General features: G+C 34.8%; 1 protein-coding gene across 1 annotated transcript in view; it reads right to left on the bottom strand.

Annotated features, from left to right (window-relative positions):
* Positions 1-713: 713 nt before the first annotated feature.
* The window catches only part of GABRA1 (gamma-aminobutyric acid type A receptor subunit alpha1), a 66,019-nt gene continuing 53,770 nt past the window's right edge, over positions 714-12,962 (bottom strand). The window contains exons 7-9 of the mRNA XM_044659842.1: positions 9,583-9,735; positions 4,655-4,857; positions 714-1,025 (exon numbers count right to left, since the gene is read on the bottom strand). Coding sequence (XP_044515777.1) covers positions 714-1,025; positions 4,655-4,857; positions 9,583-9,735 — 668 coding nt within the window. The remainder of the gene's footprint in view (positions 1,026-4,654; positions 4,858-9,582; positions 9,736-12,962) is intronic.

The raw sequence follows: 12,962 nt of genomic DNA on the forward strand, positions 1-12,962 counted from the left end.
GAAATTTCCATAGATTTTTAAAATAGCATTTACCTCTATAACAATAAGCCTGGGGATTTAAAAATAGAATTAGCATAAATGTTATTCAGAACTTGTAACACTCAAAAATCAAATCCTTACATTATTTTAATGAACAGAAGAGTAAATATATAATCTATGCAACAAGAAGTAAGATTTATTTTTACTTTTAAACAAGTTATATCTCCCTTAAATATTTTGCATAAAAATATTTTCATATATATTATCTTTGTTAGGGAATTTGGCAATATGATATCTATACAAAATTTGGTGATATCATTGAGTATTTTTAATACTCCTCTCATTTTTCCTCCCTCCTTTGTTCTCTCTTTCTTTCTCTTTCTCTTTCTCTTTCCCTCCCTCCCTCCCTCCCTCCCTCCCTCTCTCTCTCTCTCTCTCTCTCTCTCTCTCTCTCTCTCTCTCTCTCTCCCCCTCCTTCCCTCCTTCTTCTTTTCTATGATCTTGTTGTGTTTTTCTCATTTCCTCTCTTAAATCCAGTTTCCCAGGTATATTTACCATAGAAGTTTGGATTTACCATGTAGGGTATCTTGTCCTAATATATTTTATTTGTAAATTAAGGAAACCTTCAGTTTCTTTAAGACAGAGGCAATGAAGTAAATGGGAATTACTGGGTTGAATACAGAAAGCAATTCCCAGTGTGGAAAGACTGAACAAGACTATGAAAGTTAAAGTGGCTATTGATGTGGGTTTGGGGCTTTAAGCTGAGGCTCTCTGTTTAAATATGTGGCCCAGTAAACTAGGTTAAAGATTCCAAAAAGCAGTGGGAAAGCTATTCTTGAAAGGCGGTCAATTTTGCTGACACTGTTAAAAGTTTTCTTGGGCTCTGGTGGTTTTGTTTCAGGTTTGACTTCTTTGGGTTCAATTGTTGCACTTTTAGCAATGGTGGCTAACCCAGGATCCCCCCGAGCGATGTTAGGAGTGTAGCTTGTTGCTGTGGCAGCATAGGTATTGTTTTTCTTAATGAGTGGATCCTTCACTTTCTTTGGCTAGAGAAGAGAAAAACAAGGAATATGTTTATTGACTTTTTTTTTTCAAAAATAGTTAAACTAGGCCAACAACATCATCCTCTTACTGGAATTTATTAGCTATTTCAGAAAAAAAATTGTTCCCAACTTATTTTAGGGAAACATTCATATATACCCTGTTCATATCCTCTACTAAGCAATAATTGTCCAATGCCTACAGAACCCTTGTTATCTCTACATCAGATTGTCTCAGGTTACAGTCTAGGCATGACTATTGGCTTCTGACTTCTGTATTTTATACCCATAAAATAAAGTCAGATTCTTGGCTCAGGATGTTGACTTAGTTCTTTTTATTTCTTTCTTTCACTAAGGATGTTGTTAGAGCAAATGAGATAATATTTATAAAATGGTTAGCAGAGTTTGTAGTACATAGCAAATGCATAAATAATGTTAATTCTCTTCCCTCAAGATTTTAGAATTCAGACATGCTAAATGCATATCCCAGTTTGGATAGTTTTTTTCTGCTATTAATTGCAAAACAATTATTCAATTAACAAAATATCATCTCTTCAATATAACATAACTAATTGTTCAAAACTGAATCAATCAAGAATAGATTTTTAGAGATTCTTTCACCTTTTATAAGCAGTATCAAGTGATCAATTAATTTTTTTCTAAAAACAATATCTAAAACATTTTAAAAAGTAATAAAAAGAAATAATTATCAAAGAAACCTTTGATAAATGGTATAACCTAGTTACATTGAAGATTATATTAGATAAGATTGTAGACCATTCCTCACAAAACTCACTGAGGCAAATTGGCATCAGACCTAAGAAGCCTATGGGGATATTCAAACAGGGTTTGGATGAATCATCTCTCAAGTATATTGTAGGAAGAACTCTGTCATGACAACCTCAAGAGAGATTCTAAAGTTTTAAAAATCCCTAGTATTATAGAATCTATGTCCAGTTACATTCAGTATTTGAAAGAGGTGGATTTTTATTGGTCTTAAAATAAAACCTTGGTCAAATCACTTGAACTCAGGCGAGAAAAAGAGGAAATCAGTTCTTGACAGAACAATACAATGAAGGAAGTTTGGGTTTTGATGGAAATGACATATCTGTGTAAATGAAGAATATTGCCTACTTAAATATTTAAAAAATATTATGAGAAGCAGCTGGGTGGTATGAGGGGTTGAAGGGAAGGTAGATGGGAGGAAGGAGAGAGGAAGGTAGAGGAAGGGAAAGGAAGGTAGAGGTCCCCAGCCCCAGTAGGGGGAAATTGACCAGAGCCCTTCTGGGCTTAAATAAAAGATCAGAGAGCACCTTTAGGGTTTAGAATAGCTAGGTTTTATTTAAATTAGAAAGGGGAAGGTCTAGGAAAAACTAGGAGGTAGACAGCAAGAGAAAAAGGCACCAAGAGAGAACTCTTCAGGGTTCAGCCTCCTAGCTCTAGAGAGCTAGCGAGACCTCCAGAGTAGAGAGAGAGAAAAGGCTCCAAACTTTCTCTTTTATCCTTTCTCTGAACACCTCCCACAAAGTAAGTGTGAGTTTTTGGGGAAGTTATAGCAGGGATCCCTGGGAGACTTAGTCTTCCAGGGCTTACAACAATTCCAAACGACAGAGTGGCTTAGTGGATTGAGATCCAGGTCCAGGTTTTGAGACCCTAGGCTCAAATCTGGCTTCAGACACTTCCTAGCTGTGTGACCCTGAGCAAGTCACCTAACCCCCATTACCTAGACCTTACTGCTCTTCTGATTAATTTTAAGATGGAAGGTAAGAGTTTATACATGTGTATATACATGCATACATATGTGGATATATACATATATATTATGGAAGTGTGTAAGACATCTAAAGATTACAACACCATTATAACATTTTAGCATAATTGAGTTCAGTATACAAGTGATAAGTTAATTCATTCATTAGTAATGTGAAGACATTTACACAATGCTCTGATATTCTACATTAAGTCTAGCCAAATATTTGCTCAGAGGACTTTGTTTTTCTTTCAAAATCTCAGTAGTTCCCTTTTCTCTAAGAGTATAATGGCAGAAATCATTCCAAAACTTTTTATTTCCCTTGAAATTCTACTTATCCTTTAACATCAAGGTCTGTGTCACTTCCTTCCTAAAACCATCTCTGAATTTCAATTCTCTCTTCCCCAAGACAAAAGTGATTTCTCTTTGTCCTCAATTCAAACCCCTATTATGTACTTTCCCAGTTCTAAGTTATATTACTCTTATTTTACTGAATCATATAACTCATATAAATCTCAGAAGTTTACAACTGGGAAGTATTTTGTGAATTCCTATTAATTGTACCCATCTTTTCTTTTGAAGATCCATTTTGATCAGTATCAACCACACCCTTGGATTGGGTGTGCATACATTCTATGGGAGAACCCCAAAGGCCTTGTGGCTTCCTGGCACCTTGAAGAAGCCTACCTCTTGTCCCCAGTTACTCCTATTGCCTTTGACCCAAACTGAGATCATGTCTGTCCATCTAGAGAAACCCAGAAGTAATGACATCACTGAGGTTTTAAGAGAGGGGTTGGAGGAAGGAATGTTTGCTTAGTCTGGATACTTTTCCAGGTGTGTGGGCTTTTGACTACCCAGTGGAGACAAGTGTGGAAAACTCAGATTAGTTAGGCATGACCAGGTGATTATGTGATTGTCTTTCACTTCAACCTTTACTATCTAATAGATAATTGTTAATTAATATACAATCTCCAGAGAATTGTAAACATAACAATATTTTAATGGCCTTCCAATGTAACACATACAATATATAATGTTGGATCCTCATTTTAACATACTATATAAGTGTTCATGCAATCTTTACCTGAAGGGGCCTGGGAAGTAGGATAACCTCCCCCCTCTAGCGGCATTTCATTTTATGTTTTGACAGCTCTAATTTTTAGGGCTTTTTAAAATTGATATCAAGCCAGAATTTAATTCTTTATAACTAAAGTCCATTGTTCCTCATTTTGTCTTCTGAGACAAAGATAATGAAAGAAGTTGAATTCCTCTTCAATATGATTACCTTTAAAATATTAGATAATATTTATGTCCTTCTCCCTCACCCTTCTCTAGGCTAAATATCAGTTGAAGTTCTTTCAATTAATCTTCAGATGAAATATTTTACATATGCCATATATTATTTTATATATTATATCTTATCTATGGTATTCATAGAATCCTAGATTTAGAACTGCAAGGCATCTAAAAGATTATCTATGAAAAGTTACTTGTTTTACAAATGAAAAATTGGTGGCTTATTGAATTAAGACTTTCCTAGGGACAAAAAAGACTGTAAAGTCCTGAAGAGACAATATAAATTATTTTGGAATCTTACCTTAATGCCTTACTAGATTTTTATAGTCCACTACACCTAATATAATGTCTATACATAGTAGATAGAGTAAAATATATTGATTAAATGAATGAATCTACCTGGCCAGTACCTACCATAACACCTAGCACACACTAGGCATTTAAATAGATGTCTCTTTACCTGACTAACTGACTTGGTCCCTTCAATAAGACTAAAGATATTATTATTCTATTTGTTGAAATTCCTTCTGATTAATTTGCAAAGACTCAAATAAATGAAATTCTTTATAGTAACTGTTAAAGATTTTACCTTTTCTGGAACAACACTTTTGCCATCCCAAGCATAACCCCTCTTTGTGAAATAATTGACAGTGGCAAATTCAATCAGTGCTGAAAATACAAAGGCATAACACACTGCAATAAACCAATCCATAGCTGTGGCATAGGCCACTTTGGGAAGAGAATTTCTGGCACTGATACTCAGGGTGGTCATAGTAAGGACAGTTGTCACTCCTAGAAAGAAAAAAGAAAACACACACAAAAATACAAAAAAAAATAGAATATTAATGTATCAGGAAAGGGAGTTAATACAGTATTAAAAAGTGAGAACGTGGCTTCTCATTGATCCTGTTTTGGGGAAGATAGATTTCAGGCTAAGTGAAGATTGGTCTAATCCTGATCACACATCTGTAATAAAAAAAGACCTATGTTTAGATCCTAGCTCAGATATTTAGTTTCTGTGCAACTTCAAATAAATCATTTATCTTCTTTGGCCTCAGTCACCATGGAAAACTCTGGATATGCAGAGATAAAGATTTAATATAGACTATGTTTTAAAAATATGTTTAGTCACATTAAAACTTTTTCCAATTATATTGAAAAGTCATTTTAACATCCATTTTAAAAATGTTTTGGGTTCCAAATTCTCTCCATATATTCTGCCCTTCCCTCACCCATGAGAAGGAAAGCAATGTAATGGAAATTATATATGTGAAGTTGTGCAAAACATTTCTGGTTTAGTCATGTTTAGAAATGTTTAGAAAACATTCCAAAAAACTCCAAGAAAAATAAAGAAAATATATGCATTTATATGCACTTTAAAAAACATGTTCCAATCTATACTCAGAGTTCATTGTTTTTTCTTCCCTCTGACGGTGTACAACAGTTTTTGTTGTGGGTCCTTTGGAATTATCTTAGATTATTTTCTTGATTAGATTAGCTAAGTCTTTCACAAGTGATTATTACAATATTATGAAAACTAAGTTTAAAAAGATAATTTTGGATGCAAATTTAAGATTTTTTTCTCCCTCACAATTTTAACTATCTATAATCATTCAGATAGGGCACAGTTTAATACTGAATTCAAGGTAAAAATGTCAAAAACATATTTGCTAAGCATAAATGTCTCAGAAAGAAAAAAATATATTGGGGAATTTGGTGAAGGTAAAACATTTGAAAAATGCATTTTGATGTTCAGAAAACCTTGACCACAGCTGGGTTTGCTATGTAGTTATAATCATCAAAAGGCCATTTATAAGTCAGAGAAACTAGTTTTTGGAAAGCATTATGACCAATGGTTGTTTCTTATAAAACACTGAAAAGCTGAACAGAAATCTCTCCAAAGGAAAAAAACAAACAAACAAACAAAACATTTACAGGCATTTCCCCTCAACTTGCCCTTACAATTTTACTCTTTTTTAAAGAAAATATTTATTTTAGTTACATGTGGAAACAATCTTTGGCAAGTGTTTACTGATATTTTAGCATTCAGATTTTTAGTTTCAGTTTTTAAACACAGACATACACACACACACAGTAAATGAACTTGAGGTTTTAGCTTTTGAAACCATTAATGAGCAAAATGTCCCAATTCAATATACCTTTTAGGGGGTTTTCTTCAACTCTGATAAGCATCAAAAGTGCTAGTTACATAATAAAAGGTAATAAAGACTATGGAGTGAAAGAAACATTTAAACAGTTGAGTAAGGTAGCAATAATAACATCTGGCATTTATTTATAAGGTTTGCATAGTTTTTTGAAAATAGTTTATCCTTGCTACAACCTTTGAGATATATGCTCTTATTATTTCCCTTTTTCAAATGAGGAAATGGAGAAATATAGAGGTTTGGTGACTTGCTGAGAGTCACAAAGCTAGTAAATGTGAAATTGGTTTAGAACACAGATCATTTTGACATCAGTTCTGTAATGCCAAAGTCAATTTGCTGTTTGAATCTACATTTATGTACCATGTGACCTAAGTGGCCACACAAGTAGCATGCATCTGTGTGAAGAACCTTTGGGCTTGTTAATGGTAGCAGGATGCCTGGATTGACTATGCCCCCCGACGGCTTGGAGGGCAAAGTTCTTTATCTCCTCAATTTCCTTATCTTTCCTTGCCTTCTTCAAATGCTTTTTTAGGTCAGCTATGATGGAATCCTTTTTTGAATCACTCTGTCTACCTGTTATAATCTCCTTTTGTTTAGAGTCATTGATGTAAAATGCATGTTGCCTTATTTTTTCCAGAGGCAATGACTCCCATTGGGGACAGTTCTGCCTGAAGTATGTTTGGACTGGCAGTGAAGCACCCTTCACAAACTGCCTCCTGATGTGATCAATTGCCTCTGGGGCATAAACATCTCTTAAGCCTAGGATAGTTTCTGCAGCCTCCATCACCCTATCGAGGAAACTACTATAGTGTTCTTCTTCCTCTTGCCTGAGTCTCTCAAACTTTTGCCAGGAATTAGGACATTTTGCATGGGGACGCATTGCTTCCAGCAAATCTGTCCTGCATTGAACTAAGTATCTCATGTTGGCATGAGATGTCAGTTCTAGATCTTGATGCACCATGGGCCAAGCAGTAAGATTTGGGTTTGTGCATGTCTCTGCTAGGAATTTCTCTTTTTCTGAGGGTGAATAAAATTCCCCCAAAAGAAATTCAATGTCATCGAAGCTTGAATGAAACAATGTAAACACCCTTTTTATTTCTTTTATTGACTTGAAAGGGGATGTGTAGAACTTGGGAAAATATCTCCTAGGCACTTCTAAGTCGTTTGGGGTAAAAGCCTTATAAGATTTTACATGCACGATACCCTCCCCATGTTGTAAAATAGTCCTATCGACTATAGGGAGAACAGAGATGGTGGTTTCAGTTCCTGTTGCCTTATTCTGTGTTTGAGTGTCATTTTCAGATCAAGTATCCTTAGCTTGAGTAGCCATTCCCAGATATTTTATCTCCACAATCTCCAATTGGAGAATTGTGTGTGCATGTTCTTTTCCCTCTCTTATTTGTTTTAGCCCCTGGAACAACAACTTCATTTGTTCCAGGAGTTCTTGGGATACTAAGTCAGGTTTGGTGTTAGAAGCATTACCAAAGAGTAGCCAGAGATGGGAGATAACTTTCTTTAAGACTATCAAGCTTTGGGAAATTGAAAAAAAAAACAGTGCCATAGTCGTGGGAACAAAACAGATAAATTTAGCTAGTGTGATTGCATACCACCTATAATAATCATAGAGCTCCAGGAATTGATGGATAAACTGAGGGATCTTCCTGAACCAAAAATCTATGGCTCCCTGTGTTATCATATAAAGAAGCAGTGAGAAGCTGGTGATGATAAATGCCATCCAAGCAAGAACCATTTTATATTGTTATTAAACTTTGTAGGTCTTTAGCCTAACTGTGCTCACCAAATGTTATGAGGGGTGAAGAATCACTAGGGATCTTGAGCTGGTAACAAGCCTAGCAGGAGATAGGAGTTGATTGTTATGAAGGAGTGAGCAAACTCAGTTGGTAATGAACTTGCTTGAAAGTTCAAATCCAAACCCAGAAAGCTGAGTGCCTGGTGAACCTGACTGCTAGGTGCCAGGCTTCTTTAAGGAGTTAGGCAGCTGGCCCCTCCCTGCTGAGGATTCTGCTCCTATTTGGATGATGGCATACTGGCAGGAAGTGGATTTTTAAACTTCCTGCCCTCAGCGATGGAGTTTCATTCAACCTTAACAGTTCAGAATTCCCTCCTCGTTGCCTGTCTTCCTTAGCCTTTGGTGGTAAATAAATAAACACAGGATTCTCTGGTTGAAGGCTATGGGATTTGTTGATAACTGGGGAAAAAACAAAGTAATGGTAAGAGGGCTTGGATTTGATAGTCTGTTAGTATAGTTTGGTCAGCTGAAGCTGGCAAAAGTCCTAAGAAGGTCTTGGTAACCCAAGGACTGACAGCCCGAGGTCAGAGCTAAATGGTCTCTGGCCAAGAAATTGATCAGATTTGCTAGCTAATTTAGTTGATGTTAAAAATAGATATTGCTAAGCTGGTGTGAAGATTGGTCCTAAAACCCTACTCTAACCTATACTAAAATTCCCATGTTCCACCACCCTTCATCCCAGGGTCCTAGGGAAGGGGGTAGTTGAGTGATCAGGATGAAGTCAGAGGAAAACAGAACCCAGTCTTGGGTTTCCAGGGGCTTTTATTGTCTTAGTTCAACTGCCAGTTGGCACCTGGCACATGGCGCATGCCACCATCAACATTCCATCCAGGGCAACTGACAGGATTGCCTAAGCCAAACATGGCAATGCTAAAACCTGCATTGCAGTTCCATTACTTTGTCCATTGTGCTTGTTATTATTAGGGTTCAGATTCTCCATTACAAGGAGAAAATAACATTAAAACAGCAATGATGGGATCCCAAAAAAGAAATATTTTCTCCTGCTTAAAATTTATCATCTTATAGAAGAGTCATGTATGTCCTAATAGGCTTCTGATTTCCATGGTATGTGAATGTGAATATTTGAAATTGAATGTTTTGGCTTTTGTTTACATTTGTGAAATTTGAAACAATCTTGTGCTTTCATTTATATTTGTCCTAAGGTCATTATTCTAGATGATCACCTGGATTCAAATCTCTAGACTCTCATATGCAATTTGAATATCTTTGGACCACAAATTCCTATTTTTTCATACATTTCTTTTTTTAAAATAAAAAGATTGCATATACTTTTAAAATAAAACCCTTACCTTCCATCTTAGAATCAATAGTATGTATTGGTTCCAAGGCAGAAGAATGGCAAGGAGTAGGGAATGAGGGTTAAGTGACTTGCCCAGGGTCAGATAGCTAGGAAATGTTTGAGGCCAGATTTGTTTCCATGCCTGGCTCTCTATACACTAAACCACATAACTTCCCCCTTGCATACACTTCTACACTCCTATGTATATGTGAATGAGATTTAGATATTTATCTTGCACTTACCAAAGACAGTTCTTGCTGGCACCGACTCTCTGTTGAGCCAAAAGGAAACTTGGGAGAGGATAACAGTCATTATACAGGGTAAGTATGTTTGAATAACAAAGTAGCCAATTTTTCTCTTCAAGTGGAAATGGGTGGTCATGACAACATATTCCCCTAGAAACAGATAAAAAAGAAATAATGAGATATGACTTGCCCTTGGATTCATTTTTTTTGAGAATCACCAATAGCACATATGATAGTATTAACACACTGTAGAAAATCTTGTTCACCATGGAAGAAAACCTCTTTTGTGTGACAGAACAAGATTTCTAATGACAATACACCAAGATGCATGATATAACTAATGCCATTAAATTCTCTCACATTGCTTGATTCAACCCCAGAGCAACTGCTTTTGAGGTTTTTATGACATCCTAACACATAGTTGGATTTAGAGCTGGGAGAGATGTTGTAGATGGCTTAATATAACTCCCTCATTTACAAATGAGGTAACTAAGTTCTAGAGCTGGTAAACTGATTTGCCCTAGGTCAGAGTATAAAAATATAAGAAGCAAGATTTAGCCTACTTTCTATAATTTCAGATCCAGTGCTCTATCCAATATAGCATTTTTGGCAGGGGATTATACATAATCATCAAAATTCTTTCAGAGGTTTAAAATTCATCATTCAATAGCTCCTATCAATTGACAAATCAGCTAGTTTGTATTGTAGTTCTGACTGCTCTTTTAGATAGAATTTTCACTTTTGTTTTCCCCAAAAATTAAATCACCTAAAGTATAATCTTATCTTGCTGTGTGGATGTAAATTTAATTAAATAAGCATTTATAAAGCATTTATCACATGTTAGCAACTCTCAAAGGTGCTGGGGCTACAAATGAAAAAAAACAAAACACAACAAGATGGTCCCTGCCCTCAAGAACCCTGCATTCTATCAATGTAGCACAAATACAAATAATACTACTAAAAATTAAGGTACATGTATTTTTTTTTTACTTTTTACTTTTCTATATTTGATTCAGTCCCCAAAAGCTAGTTGTTTATTTAATTAATGCTTTATCAGAAAGCCATTAGGCCAAGATAATGTCTGCTTCATTTTGTATACCTATTATGACATGTAAACTCAAGGAATTTAAACATATTTGAGAAATGCTTACAACCTTATCTATTTATTATTTCTTCAATGAGGGGGGCCTTCAGTGAAAGAAGAATCTATTGCCTAACAAAAGTTAACACTTTTTTTAGGAAGTATAAATCAGATTAGGACAAGCATTGGCCTGAGAAGGACAAAGGAATAATTTTTTTACCACGGAAAATCAATATAAACTCTCTGAGCCTCAGTGCCCATATTTGCATGAGATATTTTGGTTAAATAATCTCTACAATTACTTCCAGCACTAACTAATATTTCTTTCTAATTAAGTTTCTAATTTTTTGCCTGATGGATACATTACATAGGAGATACCTATTCAATGCCTAATGACTAGAATTGATAAATATGACACAGCTTTAGATAAAAATTAAGGAAATTCCATCCTTCAATTCTGGTCCTTTGCCATAAATGGCATAGGTCATATTTCTAGCTATTTACAATTTTGTTGTGTTAGATAAATGATATTATATATATATCTGATACATATATTCAGAGAGAAACAAAGAGATACAGTTTTAGATCAAATATAACTAACATAAAAAGGTATAGATACAGCTATAGATATATTGCTAAATATTTCCTTGAATGCTGCCTGGGAAATGCTACTATCCTCAAGGATAAATTTCATGCTTCATACAATGTTAGAAATCTGCATAGCCTCTATTTTTATCCTTTGATGTTGTAAATGTGACATTTTAGGAAATATCTCCAAAGAATATGACTTTTGAAAGATCTGAGAATCCATTATTTGATATTATGCCCTCCTTACAGATGATTGCCTGTCAAACAGAAGTTGCTTGGAAGAAGGAACAAGAGGTTACATAACATTTCACAGTCATTGGGCTAAATTTTAAATGATTCAGGGAGCTTTAGGAGCATTTTTAAAAATAAAGGAATGTAACAAGAGAGATATCACACACACAGGAACACATGTACATACACACAAAATCCTAAATTAAATTGTTGAAAAGTGTGCCTTGACATTAAGAGCCTATACAACAAGTATAGCAAATGCTCTTTCCTCTAATTTAATATTTAAGATGAATTTTTCATTCAAATATTCTTATATAATACCTGTCCCTGAAGAAATTTATAAACAAGAAATGACAATATAGTTGGTATTACAATAAGAAGTCAAATATAGTCACTGAGAAAAAGTGGGAGCAGATTTTTTTGAAAAATAGTTATTGAGGCTAGTGTTCTAATGTTCACCATAGAAGTAACTATTAATGTGATCTTGATAAAATCCTCCCTTATAGTTTCTACATCAGTCAATAGTTGACAGTAGTACCACCACCAGCAGCAGCAGAAGAAGAAGAAGGAGAAGAAGGAGAAGGAGAAGAAGGAGAAGGAGAAGGAGAAGGAGAAGGAGAAGGAGAAGGAGGAGGAGGAGAAGAAGAAGAAGAAGAAAAAGAACTCTGAGGAAGAGAATATTTAAATTTTTGTTGTACTTGATGTGGTATTTTTATTTCACTCAATTATTCATTCATTTATAATGTATCAAGGACAATGACTTCATTTACTCCTCAACAGCAATGTAGTGCCTATCATGAATGCTTACTACAGTGTGCATAGTGGTCAGAGAAGAAGAAGAGCCCCCTCCCAAAATAAGAATTCTGTGGAACTTAGAATGAGGTACACAAATCACAAATACACACTTGCACATACACAAATAAATTGTTCTCTTTGTTCCCTATATAGCATATATAATTATGGGGCATAACTGCAAATCATGGAACATTACAATCTCTAAGGAAATTAATTTGAAAATGAAAATCACATAGTGTGCTCAAGAAGGCTACTACCTATTACAAATAAGGATTGGATAAGAGTTGATCACATATCTTTAGGATTATGAAAAAAGATGGACTCTTATTTGGAGAATAGCTAAACAGTGAAGTATAAATGTAATATTATAAGTATAATATAAGGTAAATAGGAAGACATTTGTGTCAAATGATGCTAAATGAAGTCAGTAGGTCATGGAAAACAATACACATAGTGACTACAAAAATGTAAAAGTAAACAGTAACTATAATAAAACAAATATAAAAACTCAAAATTCTAATACTGAACCTGGCTTCAAAAGACAAAGTATGGAAAGGCATAACCTCCTTCATAGAAATTGATAAAACAAGTATGGAATGATGAATATATCTGACTTTTTCAATATTTATTAGTTTTTCTGAACTGCCCTACCTGCTAAATTCTTTATTGTTTTTTCTCAATT

Source organism: Gracilinanus agilis, chromosome 2 (assembly GCF_016433145.1).
Source record: "Gracilinanus agilis isolate LMUSP501 chromosome 2, AgileGrace, whole genome shotgun sequence".
Taxonomy (NCBI): domain Eukaryota; kingdom Metazoa; phylum Chordata; class Mammalia; order Didelphimorphia; family Didelphidae; genus Gracilinanus; species Gracilinanus agilis.